Source organism: Scleropages formosus, chromosome 10 (genome assembly GCF_900964775.1).
Source record: "Scleropages formosus chromosome 10, fSclFor1.1, whole genome shotgun sequence".
Classification (NCBI taxonomy): Eukaryota; Metazoa; Chordata; class Actinopteri; order Osteoglossiformes; family Osteoglossidae; genus Scleropages; species Scleropages formosus.
Genome location: NC_041815.1, coordinates 23,385,496 through 23,400,572, shown reverse-complemented (window position 1 = coordinate 23,400,572; position 15,077 = coordinate 23,385,496). Strand labels below are relative to the sequence as shown.

Genomic DNA, 15,077 nt, shown 5'->3' with positions numbered 1-15,077 from the left:
CATACAATATGAAGCTGTAATATATATCCTATAATTATTTATAGAGTAGGGGCCCATATAGCATAACTACTGGATTTAGTGGGGCCCCTATAATTGTCACCACCTTTCACCCCACTACTGATAGCCCTGCAGGTGAACCTTGGCTAGCCCACTAGTGGATCATAATTGCAGCAGGTGGCAGGTAGTATAGTGGTGAACAACCTCAAGTTGAAGGCTGAAATTGCAAGCTCATCCCTGTAAATCTCACACACACACACTGTCTGAAGCTGCTCGTTCCAAGCGGGGTCGCAGCGACCCGGAGCCTAACCTTACAACGCAGGGCATAAGGCTGGAGGGGGAGGGGACACACCCAGGACGGGATGCCAGTCTGTCACAAGGCGCCCCATGTGGGGCTCGAACCACAGACCTGCCAGAGAGCAGGACCCAGCCAAGCCTGCTGTGCAGCTGCACCCCCCATCCCTATAAATATTGTAGTAAAGTTTTCATTTGTCCTGAAGAGCAGTTTTGATGTCGTCAAATAAATCTGCAATTAAATTTGCATTTATTTATTTAGATGTTTTTCTCCAAAATGACTTACAGCTCAGAAAACAAAAGTGCATTTCACCAGTAGACAGAAATACACATGCAGATGCTCACTTCTCAAAATACAGTCGATTTGTCTGATGCTATTGTTCAAACCAGCATATGTTACGTGGGTAGCTGCATATAGAATTGGTAGAGAGTGAAAATGTTTCAACAGATAACATTGGCGATAACATTACATGAGTAGCAGCGTAAAGAGTTACAGCAAATACTAATCTAATTGTGACAAGTAATAGAAATTATGTCTGTTTTCAGACATTCTGAAGACTCAAACTCCTTTTAAATCTGCTGCTTTAAGCAAATTTTTTAAGGATGTGTATTGACCCATACTCATATTTGGAAGTAGTGGAACATGTATTTTTGCCTGGTGGACTGCCATATTGACAAGCTGTACATAGCAAGAGAAACTACTCTTGGCAATATGTTTTAATTATAGATTTAGTCGTCGTGAATTACAAACAACTTGTATGATAACATTTTACCAGGTATTTTGTAGCCAAAGGGTGAGCAGGAGCTTGTCACTGGTCGTGGTGGGATAATCATGTGCTGACATCACTTGTCATGGTTCAGTTACACAGAGAAGGAAAGTTAATCCTTTGAGTGGTTGATTTGAAAAGTCCAGTGTCTCAGATACTCTCAGGGAGTCATATGTATTTCATGGTTTTTTTTTTTTGTTTTTTTTTTTTTTTTATAAATCTGGTGGATAGAGGATTAGTCACAAGGAAGCTTCATTACACACCTTTGTATGTAACTCAGTATCCCTCAGAGCAGGTAATCTCAGGACTGTGTAGCCAGTGAGGCTAGACACATGAACCTTCTGTTAAACGTGTTTCTGCTTCTTCCCAGGAACGCGGTGTTCCACCGATTTTGCAGAAGTCCCTTCTATTCTCATGGAGTACTTTGCCACCGATTACAGGGTGGTAAACCAGTTTGCACGCCACTATCAGACAGGCCAGGTAGGTATTCATTCTTTTCATGAACAGTGAATCAGGCCGCTGTTAGTACCAGCACAGTGGAATGAATCAAAGGGAGCTTTATGTGATATCCCATTCCAAAATATGAAACTCACAGCATTGTCTATAGATGGATCATCGAATAAGTCTCCCCAAGTTCCTCTGGATTCCTCCACTTGGGTTCTCAAGCTTGACACTAGCAGGCTACCATTTTATCAAGGTTTCCAAGCTTCTTTAACCTCCTGAGAGCCCAGTAGTATTTGTTGTTGTTGTTGCTGTTTTTTGTAAAACAAGCCATATTCTGAAAGTTAATCTTAAAAGAAAATTACTGTGAGTTCAGTGAATTATGAGTGTTAGTGGTAGGTCCTCTGCTGAATACACAGTTTTTTGCCAGCTTCATTATTTCCTTTTTTCAATTTTTCAAGCAACATGATGTGACATGAACAAAATACATATGCGCTAATTACTCCGGTATGATGAATGGAACGTGTCCCCATAAATAAAAAGACGTTTTGTAAAGGGTGTCTGAAATGATTACGTCAGCTATGCCACCCATGGGCTTTTTATTTCATCATTACCAGAGCCCTGCAGAGACAAGCAAAGTGAAAACACTCCTCAGAGAACTGATGCGTATTTACTAGAGACTAATATATATGCTTTTGAAGTACTATGAAGGTTTGTTCATAGAAAGTGTGTATGTTGTCAGCCCGCGTTTAAATTTTCCTAGAACAGGCTTGGTCCCCCCCCCCCTCACACAGGAGTGAAGAAATGGCAAGTAAACCACAGATCCTTTTTTCCATAAATCATACACAGAATGTTTTTCATTTGAGATGATTTGGTGAGCACAGCAAACTTGGAGCTCCCACAGGAGAGTTTCTCCCATCAAAAGCAACGAGAAGCTTGAATTTATTGGTCATGGTGAAACATTTCTTCCAGCACAGGACCAAGGGTAATTTTTCTCAGAATTACAAATCACATTGTCATGGCACATTGAGTTGAGCTCACAGACTGATTTCCATGCTTTTCACATGGCAGCACATCATAGCAGGAGCTTTTCATAAGTTTAGTATACAAACTGTTGAAGGCTTGTTTAAGTTTCACTGTGAAAGAAGTCCATATTTCAAATGGACACTTACAGGAAGCGCAAAAACAACATAAAGATTTGCATTGTCAGTCCCACAGACAGACATTAGAACATTGTTTTTTCTTTCTTTCAGCCTCTGCCGGAAAACATGGTCACTCGTCTATGTGAGTCCAAGAAGGTGTGTGGTGCTGCAGACACTCAGCTTCAGGTAATGACTCAATGACACAGAGGAATCGTTGAGCATTAGCAGAAACCATCATCAAATGATTAAAAAATGTCACCGGATTCAAAATTTCTCCAGTGACCAGGACTACCAAGTGACAGTAGAAAGTTTAGTTTTTTATTGTAGATCTGTTTACGAAAATGTCTTTTCTATGAAAAAATATGCTGTCTGAATAAACGTAGCTATGAATGAGTTCAGAGGAGACAGAAATTACTTTTTGCTCATATAAAAATCTGTAGAACAGTAGGCATATAGGTCTTATCCCAGTACATATTTTTCACCACCTTTATTTTAGTTGTACATTTGTATGCAAATTTTGGTTTCCACTGAATCTTTTTTTTGTTAAATTACAGATTTTCTATGCTGTACTGGATCAAGTTTACCATGGCAAGCCCCAGAATCGCTCAACAACCGAAATCTTGAAAAAGATGCAGGAGAAGTTCTATGGCCTGCCGTATGTTCCGAATACGGTAGGTTTTAACACATGCGGTTCAGCATGGACATAAACATTAACGCTCACTCTGCTGTTTAGTGGAATGGCATTTTGATTCTTTGTCTCTTCAAGGAGCTTTCATACTAGGTGGTAGAAAATTGGCAGGAAAAATTACTGACTCGAATTTGACAAACTCTTAATTACAAGTCAAGTTGATGGACACCCTAAAATATTGGAAAGAATGCTAGGGAGCCGAACTTAAAATATTCAATTTCTTCAATTATTTTTGCTTTTGCTGTTGAACTTCTTTGCTGTAGGGCTTCTTCACACACCTTAGTGTAAAAAATGTTGTTCCAGTTTGGCGTGCTTTGGTTCAGTTTTATTTGCAAATGGACCTTTGTTTCTCATAACATTTATCATTTATGTCATGAATAGCAGCTCTTATCAGAATGTAGATCATAAATCCAAGAAAAAAGAAACAAGGATATGTACTGAATTGGCTGTGATGAACCAAAGTAATAGTTTAGTGTTGTTGCATTTCCGTGTCACCTGATCTATGTTTATGTAACGTGACCTCTAATGTGAGTCATCTGTCAAAGAGCTCTCCATTCAACCTTGAAGCCCCTGGTTAATCACTGCTCATGAACAAACCTTAGACAAGGTGAACTGCAATGCCAGTGGGAAGACACTGATTTCATAAATTGGGACTGAGAGCAAGATGAAATACATTTACTGGCCACTTTATTAGGTATACCTACTAAGGACTGGGTGGAACTCTATTTTGCCCCTAGAACAGCATGCATTCATTAACAAGTTATTGTTAATCAGTCATTAACTAGGTGTTTTCACCTATGGAAATGCTGCCAAGTCTTTTCACTATCACTCCATTCTCTGTAAACTCTAAACACTGTAGTGCACTAATATCACAGGATCACCATTTTTGACATGCTGGAACCACTGTATCTGGTACCAAACCCTGTCTGCAAGCTTTATATGTGTGTGTGTGTGTGTGTGTGTGTGTGTGTGTGTGTGTAGTGATCTGTAGCCTTATGATTTGCTGTTTTGGAGAATTAGACTGTTTGTCTTAACAAGCAGGTGTATCTAATACAGTGGCTGGAGAGTGCAATGCAGCACATAGAGTATCAGTGAAACATGGGAGTCCACCTGGGAACCCAGGGCAATACTTGTGTTGGAAACTGGACAGAAGGGTAAAACCCATGTGTCCACATCTCTGGAAACTGCAGCAGAAGAGCTGTAAGACATGTCAGCTAATTTTCTGATTGAACTTCTTACCTGAAACCCTTGTAAAAAGAACTAAAGAAAGACTTTGTAATCCAGTATGAATGCTGACTGCAGGTATTTTATTTCATTACTTGTAATGTAGACATCCTTGAATTTGGACTCCACTACTCCAAAAAATATTACGAAGTGCTATTTATCCACTTAGAATTGTTGTTAATTAGTTTGATTGCCTGTAATATTTTTGAGAACCTGTAATTAGACATACACAAAGGCTCATTTAAGTAATTGTCAGTCGCGAAATGAAAGTGTATTGATCTTTATAGAAAATAAAAGAAGCTTGTTTTTAAAATAGTTTAACATCTTAAAGTGGCCTGCAGAGCTTATGTTATGAATCAGATAACGGATTTTAGATTAACGAATGTTTTCAAAGCATTCCTCTGTTAATCCCTCTCTCTACTGCTCTCTAAAATAATCCAGCTCCAAAAAGTCATGTAGGAACTCAGAATGCAAGGTTTATTCTTTTTTCTTTGTTGCGTTATATCTCTTGTGGTGAAATTAGGAGGATTAACAATTTTTTTAAGCCCTTCCAAAATAACAAAGCTGAGGGGAAGCACGAATGACTGGTCCCCGGGGGAAATAACTGAGATATTTTTCTCTGGAGTCTTTAATGAGTTGAGGTCTTTTCTCCATTGTCACCCTATAAGCAAGACCATAGCCAAGGAGAAGAGAATGTAAAATAGGGCTATGTTTCCTACCAGAATGGCCTTCATAAAAGTTATTTTGAGCTGTGATTACATGGACCTTCAGGGATCAAGCTGGCTCTGGGTTTTTACTGCTCAACCCTCCTCCTCTTAAATTGCTACAGCTCCAATTGTGGCTCCTCCTAAATTCCTCTCTGCAGTTTTATCCCATTCCGTCTCTGCAGAATGCGGTTAGTATGGATTTTCCTTCCCCCGATGCGTAGTGCCTTTTAATATAAAATCTATTTTCACACCACATCTTTCTTGAATTAAGGAAAACATGATATTTTGCAACCTAGCAACTGTTACTGTATTTTAAATTTGAATATTCAATACCTTTTAGGAACAGAATAATGAAAAATGTTTGGTTATGTGCAGTTTAATCAGGAAGGGTATAATTATAGATATGGTCAGATTTTTTAGTCATGCTAAAGATTTTTTTTTTTTGGTACTCTCTGCTTTTGGTAGAACATATACTACTACTCTTCAACAAAGTGGTGAATTAAAACTTTCCACATAAAATATGACCATTTGAGTGGCTGGTATGTTACAGAGAGAAATTATAAACTCTGGCCACAAAATCAATGGGCTGGATCTTTGGGCTGTCACTGCACACTGGAAGAAGAAGAAAGGATCAGCTGTCAGGTACATGATCCATATGGAAGCCCTTGCACCGCTGATAAGTGTTTGGAAAGCCTTCCACGCCAGCTTCGCTGACATCTGCTTATCTACTCCCTGAGAGATGAGCAAAGCGGGTTTCTCGAAGTACACAAGGGTGCCATTGTATGACCCGCACACAGAGGCCCCCGCCAAGAGCCCCTTACAGCACCAAAAACAACCCCCAAATGAAAACAAGGCCTGCTCTCTCATAACAACCGCAGCTATCTTTTATCTGTTTTTGGTAAAACGAAGCGAAGGTCATTAGCAGTGTTGGAGGGAAGCGGTTTATATTTATTCTCCAGTCAAGCGTTGTTAAACAGGGCTTTTTTGAAAATCTTGTACTGTGTGAGGAACTGGTTTCTCACCCATTCGCTCTCTGTCGTTAACCGATTGTCCTTGTCAAGGTTGCAGCGGTCTAGAGCCTATCCTGGAATCACTGGGCAGTAGACTATGAGAGGAAAATCCCAGATGGGACACCAGTCTGCCGCAGGGTAGCCGCACTCTCACACATGCACACATTACGGGAAACTCAGGATAATCAGTTAACCTGAAACGCATGTAATTGGACTGTGCACTTGGAGAAAACCAACACAGACACTCGCCGTGCTACCGCACTGTCCCAGAACTGCTTTGTCCTCATCTTGTTTCTCCATCTGTTTCATTGAGAGATGATAGCGATGTGTTGTACACTTTACTTTTGACTGTTCAGGTTGGAGGATGTCAAGACAGATTGGACTTCCTGCTGGTTCAGTTGTGTCCTCCTAATGAGGGAGTCCCTCTGTGTTTACCAAGTGAGGATATCAGTTGATACGGAAGGCGTTGTTACCACCATTACACTCATTAAAGGCCACATGTGACTGGTCCCACCTGGATTCCACATTTTTCACTGGATTTTGGGACCCAGGTACAGCGTTGTTCTTTCAAGGTTTCCATTTAAACTTTTAAAGTTTTCTCAACACAAAGTAAAAGATCTTGCAGATTCAAGCAAGTTACAGAGTATATTCCCTTTATGGATATGAGTTCATCCCTCAAGATGGGTGAAATTGTACAATCTTCATATTTTCTGCACACCTCAGCGTTTCATCCGTGCTTTAAAGCTTGAGTTGAGGTTTGAAGTTTGCTCTCGAGGAAGATGAAGACGAAAGAGTGAACACAGCAGTTAGTCTTACCCCTGACATGCTGTTTTTACCCTGACACATCAGCCCCGTGACAGATGAGGCGTGAGGAAAGAGTCTCAAAAACACTGAGTACAGATTAAACCCACTAAGAGGGTTTTTGGTGCTCTCTGTTTTTGTAGCCAGACGCTTGAGCCGGTAAGAACTTCCACATGTTCCATATTGTATAAAAAAAAAAGTAATTCTCTTCCATGAAGCTCATGGAAGTCGAAAATTTTTTGTAGCCTATGATTTAGGTACCCTACAGACCCAGCAAAATGAAAAGAAAGCTCAAAGTCCAACTGAAATATTAAAAAAAGGCTAAATTTGCTAACAATTTATTACGAACTGTGTAATTTAGAGCAGGATGAAACCATTTGTGTGACTAGTTTTCATGAAGCCTGATATGTTTACAGGTTTCTGTGACTGAGTAACAGCTGTGTGCATACAAAGAGCAGGATTATTTTTGACGGAAATATTTTGACTCCACAGCCTGAATTCCCATCATTATTTGAGGTCCGTATCTGGAGGGATAGTTGACAGAAAAATTACCCCATGTGTTTGTCTCCATCACAAAGTGCCCACTGGGCATTTTACTAGTTAACCCTTTTGGTGTAATTACATTTACATTACATTTACTTACTTAGCAGACGCTTTTCTCCAAAGCGACTTCCAATGAACTCTCTGTAGTGTTATCAGCCCACACACCTTATTCACCGAGGTGACTTACACTGCTTACAATGGGTCAAACATCCATACATCAGTGTAACACTCATTCTGTCACTCACCCACTATGGGTGAACCTGAACAGCATGTCTTTGGACTGTGGGAGGAAACCGGAGCACCTGGAGGAAACCCACGCAGACACGGGGAGAACATGCAAACTCCACACAGACTGAGCAGGGATCAAACCCATGTCCTCATGTAATAACCCTCAGCCTCCTGTGCCTCCGACTGGAGACACAAGCTAAAAGACAGACACACACTTCTTGCGCTGGGCTGGCTCTTGGAAAAGGGGTGTTAGCTTGAAGTAGTACACCATGCGTGGCTTAACCCAAGTCATTGCTTTTAACATGCTGGAGATATTAGCTGGTAGCATAGTGGTTAAAGTTGCTGCCTCTAGACTTCAACATTGCAGGTTTGAATTCCACCTGCTGTAATGCTTTTGAGCAAGGTACTTACTACAAAACTGCTCCAGTAAAAATTATCCAGCTGTTTAAATGGGTAAATAATCGTAAATTACTTTGGAGAAAAGTAATATTCATCTGCACTGTGTTTTACATTTTATTCATTTAATAGGGAGGTGTGTTTGGTCATACGGTACCAATAATAATTTTGTGTCGATCAAAGAGTTCAAAAGTCAGGCTCTGCCTCCCAGGACTCAAGCAAACCACCTCCAAGTTGCAGGACTGGTTATTCGACTTGCTTTCTTATTGTTTGGTGCCATTTTCATCCGTTCTTGTAACTTCCATGTTTTTCCTTTTTTGTTTTTCCACAGGCATGGCAGCTGAGATTCAGCCACCTTGTTGGCTACGGGGCCAAATACTATTCCTACCTCATGTCACGTGCTGTTGCCTCCATGGTGTGGAGACAGTGTTTCTTCCGAAATCCTTTAGACAGGTAAGAGAAGTCCATCGCTTCACATAGCGTCCCCCAGCATAATAGAGGTCTTTAGATCTGACTGTAAGATTAAGGACAGTTTAGCCCTCAGTCCTTCCCCCCATCTCTGCTTTTGTGCTCCTGTGTTGGATTTCCACCTGGGAATGCTAGATCTCTGTTTATTGTCAGCGGGTGAGAAACTACCATCTCTGGCCCCGTTGATGGCCCGCAGGTGGGCGGGGCTGCTGCAGACTGCAGGTGGCCGTAATCTTATCTGTGACTCCGTCCTTTCCAGGGAAATGGGAGAACGCTACCGGAGAGAGATGCTAGCGCATGGTGGTGGAAAGGAACCCATGCTTATGGTGCAAGGTAAAGCAACGGGCCTCTCTGACTGTGGGGCCTGGTCTTTGTTTACTGTCCAACCCTGTAAGGGGGCATGGGTGAAGGTGGAGTTGGATCAGTTTTGGCTCATGTGTCTGAACCCCCCCCCCCCACCACCACCACCTCCTCCATCAACAGTGTGTGTGTGTGTGTGTGTGTGTGTGTGTGTGTGTGTGTGTGTGTGTGTGTGTGTGTGTGTGTGTGTGTGTCCCCGTGTCCCAAGCTTGAATATCAGAACAAATCCCCTAGGCTCTTATGAAATGCTCTCCCAGCAATGGAAAGGAAGGCTCTGTCTAAGGAGAATGTTCAACTGAGAGGTTGTGTGTACAGATTTATCTGATATTTTTATGGTTAAAATGGTAGTATATTGTTATGCATAAAAGTTGAGTCTCACACTTATTATTTTGCATGTTACTACAGAAACATTTTTTTTCTTTTACTCTGAGATGGATTTTTTCAACAGTTCAAAATTTTATTTGCAAATGTACAAAAGTGAGAGTTTGTTGACTTTGTTCAGCATATTTCACATTGGTACATTATGCACGAAACAATAGGATATGATTGATCTTTTATTGTCAGATTTCTCTGAAATTTGTTTAGCATTATAGCAGCTCTATCTTTCAGGTCAATGGCACATTACAGAAGAGGACAACACGCAAGAATGTTACAGAAAAGAATAAATAGGAATGAGAAATAAGAAAATTAGAAAGTTAAAAAGAATAAGTACATGAATAAATAGGTTAGATAATGTAGAGGAAAGATCCATTTACAGGTGTTGCTCTCTCCATGGACTTTTGACATATCGCTCTCTCTCTCTACAGAAGGTTCCTAGGTTTTAAGTTGGAGCCTAGTGCAATATGAGATCCTACCTCACCCCTCCCAGCCAATGCTTTCGTCCACACATGCCAGTCTCGCTAATTTTATTGCGCACAATATTTGCATTGCACTCTGTGGGTTGGTCTGAGGCAGTTTCCCTGTTGCCGACAGTTTGCGTGCTGGAACATGAGGAGAGGGACATCAAATGCAGTGCAGAGGAGGAATGCTGGGGAGCACTGTGAACTTCTCATTGCAGGGGCCAACGTATCTCATTTTAGTTTAGCATTGGCTGCACACATCTTCACTCCAGAAAGACCCTCGTGCTTCAATTAGAGCTTGAACTAGAGCTTCAAAAACCTATTTGTTTAAGCTTTTTAAGATATTCTTGCCAGCAACACTCACACAAAGAGTTCTGTAATCATAGCAATGATAACTCATGTTTCACTTCCAAACTGTACAGCGCCTACAATTTCTCATCTCCTCTTTTAATAGCTGCTGATAATGGCAAGTCTCCATCTCTGTTTCTGTTCAACCTTCTAGTCTCTTTTTTTCTGTATATGAGCAAATATCAGCTTGCTGTGCCATTTCGTAATACTTTTTATGGAGGTAAAGGTGTCTTGCTAGTGTTCTGCTGGTTCGTACCATCCTGTATTAGGGTTCTGTAGATGGGAGGGTGAGCTGCAGAAGAGAGACCCTCTGTCCAGTGAGATGGCGCTTATGAGTCCTGTTTTTTCCAGCTGTTTTAGAGTAAACTTGGATATGGCACAGTCTGCATATCACTCCCAGTGAGCTGTTAAAAGCCCGCAAGTCCTGCACATACATACTGGTAACGTTTAATTACGATGGTAATTTACGAGGGCAAGTCAGAAAGTAAATGGAATAATGAATAAGTAAAAAAAAAAATAAATAAATAAATAAAAATCCCCATTATCTTTTTTTAGAAATATTATTGCACTTGACTTACCCTCGTAATTACTGCTCAGTTCAGAACTGAAGTCATATGAAAGTTTTACAGCCCCCCTGCTCTGAAAGGGTATTAAAGCACAACTTTATTCACGGAGATATTAAAGAAAAACTGCAGTAGAGCCTCCCGAGTCTGGAACCTACAGCCTTTGCCAAGCAAAGGTTCAAACCCTGGCCACAGACAACACCCCAAAACCACTGTGTTCTGTTTTTTAATTGTATCTGGGGAGAAAAGAGTTGCCTTCCTCAGCTTCAAAGAGATAATTACAGAGACAATAATAAAATAGTTTTGCCTGCAGGTAAAGAAGAGGTAACCACTGTCACCTCAGCATGTTTGAAAAGCCTGTAGGTGCAAGTGTAACAGAACTCTCTGGAGTTACCAGAGAACTCTGGTTAGCGAAGCCCATAATTTAGGCTGTGTGCTGTGTGTCAAGTTTATTCAGCCTAATGTTATCGAGAGAGTCTGCGAGGCAGTTGGTGTCTTCCTCTTTGGTACAGTACGTTAAGATGTGCTTTGTGGAGTATTTTTGTTTCTTTGTCAAATCAGGTGACTTTGCAGTATTGAAGTATGTGTTGTTGTGCCTAGGGAAAGACTACAGTTACATAGTGTGGCCCATAGCAGGAGATGGAGAGAGCTGCTTTTGGTAGTCCTCATACCTGATTTACGGGCATCCGAGGTGGAATCACAGTCGGAACGGGGAGGTGGATATGGGGTGCGTGGACGTGCACGGCCGCACTATAATCCCTGGCAGTTCCGGGCACGAAAACCCTAAGGTGTGGCATGTGCACCAGAACGAGGGGGGGTGGCCGGGAATGAGCCGTATTTAAGTGGGCAGAACTCGAGACAAATGGATCCGCTGTAGCTTTGATGGTGCTGTGCGAAGGGCGAGCCCTCCCCAGAGCCATAATTAACTCTGAGCTGTCGAGCTTTCAGATACATATCAGCTTAATTGTACCTTCCACCAGCCTTTTGCAAAGTACATGTGCATTTCCTGCTCTGGTCTTCAGTGTTGGTTTTTGTTCTCGTTTAGGATTGCAGAAAAGGGTTTTTTTTTCCCCTCCATCATATTATAAGCCAGATACTGTTTAGTGTGATGATTTCAGAGAGCAGAGTGACTCCTTCGCAAATTAAAGGGTTACATTTACAGGAACTGTTGTGTGTACGGACATCATTGCAGATGTTGTGCAGCTGGCCGACCACTGTTGATGTGCTTTTCAGCTGTTTCTTCATGATTTTATTTATTTATTCATATTGCTCACCTTTCTCAACAGTCACGTACACAGCTCTTTATAGTGTTTTACCTAGTGATAAAGCTGGGTAATTTTAACTATCAACTCAGGGTAAGTACCTTCATCAAGAGTACTACAACAGCAACTGGACTCAAATCCGAGTTTTTAAGTGCAGTGTGGTGGCTCTAACTATTATGCCATGTGCTGCTTCAGTGAACTGAGTTCAATAAACTGTAAACCAGCAGTGCCCAACCTTTTTTGGACAATTGCCACAATCAGTAATGTGAACTGGTTGGAAGGCCACACATGTAAAAATCATTGTAAGTCACATATTGCATCTAAAACGTCTAAATTTAAGAAAAAAATTCTATTTTATATAGGGTTAGGCTTGGGAGTGACTACCACATGGAGTCAAAATAATAGTCGTAAATCCGGATTTCTGTATAAAATTCCTGGCATACGCATTATTTACGGATAGCGCTTGCACAAAACATCTAAAATACGTTAAGTGCAAGTTGGCATAGTCAGACAAGGCAGGAAGCCACATCTTCCCAGTTCTTGCGTGTTTTAAGCCATGAATGCATCTCCTCTCCTTAGTGTAGTGCTTTTTTTGCACTTTCTTTACCCATTTCATTATTTACAATGCCTGGTGGTAAACATGCATCCATCCATCTTCCTCCGCTATCCAGGTAAATGTGCACTTGAAGGAAAATGAGGACCGTCTTACAAGCATACAGCAATCAATTTGGAGATGGAATTGAAAATAATAAGGAAGTAAGAAGGTGGACAAAGATTATTGTCTATAGTAATGTAATTTTTTTAATATTCGTGTTTGCAACAAATTGCTAGGCTAGCTGAATGATGGGGGGAGGAGGGGGAATCTGACATGTAACTTCTGACTTGCGTAAGGGGTTGAAGAATGGTCTATTTGCGTAAGTCGAGTGGTGTCTGAAGTAATATCTTATGTATTGATCTTATCAGTTTTGTACATGGCTTGACTTATACATGAAAAATGTGTTCATACCATTAAAATAAACAGCTCTTTCTCAGAGTTGAAACAAAGTATCTTGATTCGCTAAACACTGAGAGCTACTTTATCGACAGTCTCATTGCTGTGGGTACAAGAAATTATTGTGCGAGTTACAGCTTTTTCCTGTTGTCCAAAGTCAACTTTACGCATCTTATAACTGAGAGGAAGGAGTATTTTAACATCAGTTTCACAGAACTGTCACCTACCGGAACTGTTCATGTCAAGTGAGTAGAAATTAAATTCTTTCCAGTGTTGACAAGTGGGACACAAGGAATAGCATGAGTGTTACGCTTTCATAATATTGTTTTTAGTCGTGAAGTAAATCATTTTATGTTGTTCAACTTTGAATCACAGGTGGGGAACAAGACTGAGAACAAGTTGTTCTACCCTATGTTTGCCTTGCATGGCCTAAGGCTTGAATTTGCGAAAAATATTCTCAACAGCTGCCAAATTCCTCATCCAAATGTAATTCTCAGGTATAGGTTTGAATATGTCCCATTTTTATTTGCCTCTTTGTAAATGCACACATCCCAAACCATTGTTAATTGTATGGAAAAGTGCACTTTAGACACAATGTTTTTAGACAGGATCATTCAGAGAAGAAACTTTCACAGCTGCTTTTGCACCAGTGAGCTTACGGTAGTGGGGCGAGGCAGGCCATTACTGTACTGTTGCTTAAATGCTCTTCCGTAGACGATCTACATGTATTTTGTCTCCTGACACCATAAGTCCTTCACCATAAAAACTTCGACCACAGGCTATAGACAGACATATCCCTCACAACCCAAGTCTCTTCTCTGATAGAATCAATCTGTTAAAGACTGTGATTTTTTTTGTCTCCCCCCCCCACACACAGTCATACTTGCACTCTTTCATTAACCATTTGTCCTTGTCAGGGTCGTGGCGATCTGGAGTCTGTCCTGCAGTCATTGGATGCTGGGCTAGTAGCAGTACACTATAGATAGGAAGCCAGTGCATCGCAGGGTAGCCAGATAGTCAGTTCATTAAATTTATTTTTATAGAGCGCTCTTCTCATGCAGTGACACTCAATGCTTTAACACAGGCATAAGGCAAGAAAAACAAATACATCAAAGAAACAAAGACAACAGTTGAGGTGACGATGAGTGAGGTTGAGTCATTCACACACTCTGGGCACTTTAGAGTCATGAATTGACCTGAAAAACATGTCTTGGGAAAACAGGCAAACACACAGACTGAACTGAATTCAAACCTATATCCAAACAGCTCAGGCACTGCAGTAGTGCTTTGTGCTGCACCACTATGCCAATCTTTTTTTCAAGCATTCATTTTAAATGCATCAAGTTCCTCCACATGACTGCTTCTTTCTTCTTGTCCCCGAGAAAGTTGCCAAGTTACTGTATTCCTTCTGTCCTACTATTGAAAATATTTTTTGTAATTACAGGTTCCGTTGATGATTGGACATATTCTCACATAAATTTCACTTAGCCTTTCCTACAGCCTGAGTTTCAACACCTAATGGGAGAAATCTCAGAACATTTGTCTCAGTAGTGGAATAATCCCTGCTTCAAGAGTTGTCATTAATTATACCTTTGCTAAAAAATGTAATTCTTTGCTTTTTCACTCCTGTGACAGTTGTTGGATGTTGGGCAACATGGTTAGTTTTGAAATTTTAACTTTCAGGTCAATGGTAGTTATTATCTGCATTGGCTTCCTATAGCTGCCCAGATCAAATTCAAGACCCTGGTTATTGCCTACAAATGCATCAATAGACTACTCCCATCTATTTACAAGACGTGATCAACCGCTACACCCCAACCAGACCCCTTCGCTCGTCTACTTCTGCTCGGTTGGTGGTCCCGCGCACAAAAAGTAAAGCACAGAGATTCTCGGTTCTGGCTCCGTTGTGGTGGAATGACCTCCCCCTCTCACTCAGAACTGCTGAAACTCTGTCTACATTCAAGAAGGGTCTGAAAACTCACCTTTTTTGGACTCGCTTCACCCAAGA

The 15,077-nt window shown here is 41.0% G+C and overlaps 1 protein-coding gene across 2 annotated transcripts in view; it reads left to right on the top strand.

Moving 5' to 3' along the window:
* Positions 1–15,077, top strand: part of mipepa (mitochondrial intermediate peptidase a) — a 32,038-nt gene that overhangs the window by 14,390 nt on the left and 2,571 nt on the right. Inside the window, exons 14-18 of one of the 2 annotated variants that reach the window (XM_018748627.2) lie at positions 1,429–1,538; positions 2,753–2,827; positions 3,196–3,312; positions 8,570–8,691; positions 8,966–9,039. In XM_018748627.2, the coding sequence (XP_018604143.2) occupies positions 1,429–1,538; positions 2,753–2,827; positions 3,196–3,312; positions 8,570–8,691; positions 8,966–9,039 (498 nt within the window). Of the gene's footprint in view, positions 1–1,428; positions 1,539–2,262; positions 2,828–3,195; positions 3,313–8,569; positions 8,692–8,965; positions 9,040–15,077 lie in introns of those variants that run through there. The other variant, XM_018748628.2, reaches the window with a different exon arrangement.